The sequence below is a fragment of the Hippocampus comes genome, unplaced genomic scaffold, assembly GCF_001891065.2.
Source record: "Hippocampus comes isolate QL1 unplaced genomic scaffold, H_comes_QL1_v1.1 scaffold42, whole genome shotgun sequence".
Classification (NCBI taxonomy): Eukaryota; Metazoa; Chordata; class Actinopteri; order Syngnathiformes; family Syngnathidae; genus Hippocampus; species Hippocampus comes.
The window spans coordinates 273,637-279,717 of record NW_017805107.1 but is presented as its reverse complement, the minus strand read 5'-3'; the positions used below and the strand labels follow the sequence as shown (position 1 = coordinate 279,717).

General features: G+C 40.7%; 1 protein-coding gene across 4 annotated transcripts in view; it reads right to left on the bottom strand.

Moving 5' to 3' along the window:
- Positions 1-3,749: 3,749 nt before the first annotated feature.
- Positions 3,750-6,081, bottom strand: part of nr2f2 (nuclear receptor subfamily 2, group F, member 2) — an 8,326-nt gene continuing 5,994 nt past the window's right edge. For 3 of the 4 annotated variants that reach the window (XM_019865429.1, XM_019865426.1, XM_019865428.1), the window contains exon 3: positions 3,750-6,061. In XM_019865429.1, coding sequence (XP_019720988.1) covers positions 5,787-6,061 — 275 coding nt within the window. In that variant the 3' untranslated portion in view covers positions 3,750-5,786. The remainder of the gene's footprint in view (positions 6,062-6,081) is intronic. The other variant, XM_019865427.1, reaches the window with a different exon arrangement.

Genomic DNA, 6,081 nt, shown 5'->3' with positions numbered 1-6,081 from the left:
CACTCGGCGGCGGGGAGTCGGGGGCGGGAAGGGGGGGGGGGCGGTCTTTCCCCTCCTGCAATGTCATCTCCACAATTGAGCGCACATCAGCGAAATTACGGGCTCCCAAATTAGCACGAGAAGTAAGCACAAGCATTGATGGATTTTTTTTTTTTTGGGGATACCACTTTTTTGCTGTAAGACAAAAGTAATGTATGCAGGCATTTATTTGTTATTTTGATGTGAGTGGACATCACAGTGTAAGAAGCAAACGTCTAAAGAGAAAGTAAAGGAATATACGAGTTTGCATTTCACGTGAATGTTCAGTGTGTCAAATGGTCAGATTTTCTTTTAAAAAAAAGAGAGAAGATATTTTCTATTATTAATCTAAATTGTAGTTGTATTTTTCCCGTTCATTTTTTCATTATGTCTCCAGAAATTGGACGTTTAACGTTACTTTCTCTTTTTTTAAATAACATATATAAAACTATAATATAAAAATAAAACAATATATATTTTGATGTAACAAATCAACGGCTATAATTAAAAAAAAACTAATAAACAAAACAAAAAAAAGTTTATCAAAATGAAGAGTTTAAGTCCGCTTGTTTTTGCGTCTACGCTGAATTCTTGCGATGGTTTTCACCTGCGGTTGTGAAGGCGTTGTTTGCTTTTAATATTGGTGGTCAGGAAGACGATGACGATGATGAAGAGCGAGACCGCCGTGGATGGTCACCAAGCGACGCCGAAATTCAAGCAACAGGTTTACACTTTATGCGATTGAAAAAGACACACACGAGTCGCTTGCACAACTCGCTTCGTGAGCTGATTTTCTCATTGATTTATTTACTTACTTATTACTTTGTGTGTTTATTTATTGATTGATTTTTGTCTTCACATCACTGTGTACATGAGAAGCATCCGCCATGGGCGTCTTGATCGAACCGATTTGAGGACTCTCAAATTTGAGTTTCAAATTTAGGCTAATGTAACTTTTCAAACTCTTCCAACGTGTGGAGTGGCAAACAAAATCACAACAAGAAAATAAATGATGATGATGATATGAGTCTTGTGGGTGTTGCAGCATTCTAACCACCATAATTATAACATGCGTAATATACTTAAGATTTTTTTGGGGGGAGGGGTGGGGGGGGCATGTCAGTTGGTGAAGGATCCACAGAAAATATATTTTTTTCAATTTAATAATAATTTTAAACAAGGACAATGTCAATTCTTGCAAAGGGGACAACCCCTGAAAAGTGCGAATATTCTTCTGGGACACACACCCCCTCAAAACTGGCCACTCAAAGTCTGATGGATCAACAACAACAAAGAAACGAAACAAAGTACTTAATATTTTTTAACATAACTCTAAAACGAAGAAACACTGAAAAATAATAATAAGAAAAAAAAATCAGGTCTATCATATTATATGATTTCAGTGAGAGTGTGCATAAAATTATTTGAATATACTGTATATTACATTAATAACAGTAATGAGTGCCCGGTGAAAATTGTGGCCTTTTTTTGTGGGTTGTGTGGGGGACATCGCGTGAAAACTGGCAAGCGTTAAAGCGAGGCCTGCCCCCAATTAGCGACCAATAAAATATATTTGTGGAGATATTAAAGGCTTCAAAGTGTTATTCTGACCACCGGATAAGCACCCGTTGTAAATGCAAGACTTTATAAATAATCGAGTGCAAGTAGTAGACTCTGTATGTGCGTCTGCGTGTGTGTGTGTGTGTGTGTGTGTGTGTGTGTTTTCAATATTTAAAACGGTCTCCTCCATCCTCCATCCGCGTCGTCTGCATGTCACCACCCCAGGAGTCTTTTTTTCCACTTATTGCACGAAAAAAATAATCAAAATCGAGGTTGTAATAATCTATAACTATGGCGTAAGCGTGCAAAATTTTATGTGGGTGTGCTTTTAACAAATTAATAACTCCCATTTTTACTTGGTGCGTTCCTTTCGCCCACCAAGTGTAGAAAACAAAGCGATTCAAAACGAGAAATCGAAAGTCAAAGTTGTCTAATTGTATAATTGAGGTCATTTAAATATACACCATGAGTGCAAAAATAGGGGCTGGGGGAGCCACCACGATAATAATGCTCAGTTTTGGACATTTTGTTTATTATTATTGCGGTGTGTGGCGCATAAACTGCGCTGCATTGTCAGACCTAAAATGCATGACGTCACTGGAAAGATTTACGACTTTAAAAAGTGTCCGGGCAACCGATAAGCAAGTCTTGTAAAATGCAAGACGAAGTAGGTGCAATAAAGGGTAGTGTGAGCGTGTCATTTTTAACATGAGTTCCTCCATTTTATTCATTCACATTTTTAAAATTAATTAAAAGCACATTTGCACTAAATATGTGAACGAGCCATGCTTCCAATTGAGTCAATCTTTCGAGTACGCGAACTGCAAACAGCCCACCTGCACTTGCACCATGTTAATGCAAAACGTTTCTGCCGTAGCAAAGAAAACAATAAATATGGAGCGTTGAACATCGAAAAAAAAGGTGGGGGGGGGGGAAATCGGGCGTGGTGCACCTGTCAGCTGTTCCTAATAATTTGGCCCCGCGTGTCGCTCGCTCAAACTCTTCTCGGTGTTTTTCCCGCACAACACTAAACGCCATTTTCTTTCATTGGGCGTCTTGTGGAGGACGTCATCGGATGTACCTAATGACGTGTCCTCGACGTTTCACTTGGAAGCAGAAGCGTCATGAAAGTTTGCCGCTCACAATCTTGACGAGCACACACACATACACACACACACGAATCAAGTTGCGTGCGTGGTGAAACTCTTGCGGGTGAGCTCGACGAGGTGTGGGTGCACTTTCGAGCACTGCGGGTAGGTGGCGATGTTTTATCACATATATGTCTTGACGTACACCGAGTGTGTACGTGTGTGCGTGCAAATGGCTCGCGTACGTCACTGTGATGAAAGAGGACATGTTACAGTAACACACACACACAGATCATGAACACACATTAGACCACGTCAAAAATAGGAACAAACCTAATTCAGTGCAGTTTGGAGGGGATAGTGATAAAAACATTGAATTTTGTGCAATTTTAAGGAAGATGGCTGGATTGTTTTTTAAGGGATAAGTGGAATTTTGGGGTGAATAATGAAAATGGGCTACTTGCAGTAATAAACGTGGTCTCCTAAAGTGCACGTAAGCGTGGGAAGGTTTTTAGATTAAAAACAAAGTGATGAAATGTAAACATATTTCGCCGCACGTGCCACGTCACCCGAGTTACACCTTATTGGCTCTTCCTCTTTTTTTCTTCTCGCAATAATAATAATAATAATAATAATAATAATGATTATTATTATTATCCCAAACGTTATTTTGTGATGTTTTCATGACACATTCCGATTTGTAGTCGTCATTACCATCTGAGACTCGCACAAATGACGCCGACCACCATCGTCATCATCATCACCGTCTTTGCTAAACCAAGCATCATTATTAAGAAACACGCATGCGCAATACAGCAGCAGCAGTATAAATCGAAGTTGCACCTTCTTCCCCAATTGTAAAGCAGCAGTGCTAATCATGATTACCCCCCCCCCCCCGTCACACCACCAACCCCCAAAAATTGATTGAAGGTGTTTTGCGGTGATTTGGGGAGGTTCACTCATTAAATGCAAATATTTAAAGAATATAACAATGCATTCACCTCAGTAAATTGAGGAGGAAGAATCCCCCCGCCCCCGCCACCATCCATCGCGAGGGAGTGAAATAAAAGCCATGAAAAGATATCAAATTCATAAATTATAATTTAATACCAAGAACAAATTTACAGCAGAATGCTCGTTGTACAATAAGCTAACACAAAACAAACGAACGAACGAACGAACGAACGAGAATCGTGTTCAACTATTAGAAACTTTCACGCGCACGCACACTCACACTCACAGGTATCACTTGCAATGGATTCGTCATCATGATCATCATCATTTAAAAAAAATTATCTATACGTTATCAATACCCTGCAGTCATATATTTTTTTAATATATTTATATAAAAAAGGTGGGTTCATAATTACAATCATGTATCATTCTCTGGTCCACATGTGTGTGCGTGTGTGTCTGTGTGATCCCGTCTTTTTTTTATTTTTTTTATTATTAATCATCTCTTTTGTGTGTAATTGTGGCCTCTAAACAATTGAATAAAAAGATTGTTCTCTCTCACGCACACACACTGACACCCCCTAAAAACCTGCTCACCCTGTTTCTAAGTCCTCATATGATGAACTTTCACTTGTGTCTTTTTTTTTTTGTAATGTGTGTGTGTGTGTGTGTGTGTGTGTGTGTGTGTGTGTGTGTGTTTAAATACAAGGGCTCGTGTGTAGTGAACGCACAGATTATATCTATACAGAACGGCCCTCCCTCCCCGCAGTAACCCCCCTCCCCACCCCGTCAATAAAAAGAAAGAACATTTACATTTATATAGCAAATAGGGTAAAATAGGTTAGCGACCTGTGGCCATGCATTCACAGTCTAAATATACATGAAACCGAACAAAACAAAACCAGGAATAAAGAAACAAACTCAAAGAAAATGCGGTTGTAATCATAATAATAATAATAATAATAATAATTAATAATAATAATATGTATGTACAGAACTCGTCAGTGCTACTGAGCCGAGCTGAGTCCGACACTCCGTTGGAAAGACGAGCGAAATGATGGCAACCACACATTTGCTCTGGGCCACACAGAGCTGGTAGAAAAGAAACAAGTTGACCTATATTTACAACAATACTGCCTCACATCGGCATGCTTGCACGGCCGATTCACTCATCTTAAGGATGCACACATCGGGGGAGAAAACACCATCCCCCGCCATCCGCCCCCCGACTTCAACCATGAACGTTGTTGTGGAGAAATCGCGTCATGCTTGTCAGGCACTTCATTCGGACAAAAAGGGGAGGGTTTGTTTTATTGTTAAATCGTGTAATACTGCTATTAAACACTACATCGGCTTGGCTTTTAAACTTGGATGACCCCCTCCCCTAGACCCCCACCCCCCCGGGAATCATAATTCATCGATGTAATATTTCAAACGAAAGGAGTTTAAGGCTGCCGATTGTTCAACGAGGACAAATAATGCAAAGTGTTCTTAGTGGCTCGTTTATTGGTTGGGGAACGTTAAGTGCGCTTGCAAGCATGAAGCTTCTACAGATGACAAAAAATTTAAAAAAAGTCTAGAACAACTCCTATTGCTGTGGTTTTAATTCCTCTCTTGTTTTCTTTCTTTTGTTTGTACACATTCTCCACAAGAATGGAAAATAACACAACCACCAGTTACATATTAAGCCGGTTTGGAACCAACAACAAAAAAAAAAAAATGGAGGAAAGTACAAAAACACACACGCACGCAGACACACACACACACACACGGCTATACATTTGGACACAGGACACAAGTGAATAAAAACAAAATTCCCTTCCTTTTTCGAGACAAAAAAAAATGCACTTAATACTTAAAATCTCCACAACAAAATCCCATTTCCCTCTTTTTTGTTGTTGTTTCTTTCATTAGGAAAAAAACACTTTTCAGTTCAGTCAGTCAGTCAGTGTCCCTTTTTGGAGTGGAAGGAGGGAGGGAATAATTCACAGTTTTGTGTTTTTTTTTTTTGTTCTTCCAATATTCCTTCAGAGCGAAAAAAAAAAGCAGCTAAAATCATTGAATAGTCACCTCCAGCCAGCAGCCCCTCCCTCACAACACTCAGACACACACACACACCACCACCACCACCACCACCACCATCCTCATCCTCAGCTTGTGTCTTCTTTACTGAATGGACATGTAAGGCCAGTTAAAGCTGCTCCCCGACAGCAACATGTCCCTGATGAGCGTTTCGATGGGGGTCTTACCTACCAGGCGGACGAAAAACAACTGTTCAATGACCGACGACGACACGGTGCGCAGCGACGGCAGGCGCAGCAGCAGCTTGCCGAAGCGGGTGGGCTGGTTGGGGTACTGGCTGCGCACGTATTCCTCAAGGGCGCACTGAGACTTCTCCTGCAGGCTCTCCACGTGGGCCACGTCCGACAGGCCGCACGCATCTAGGGCGGGGGGAGGGGAT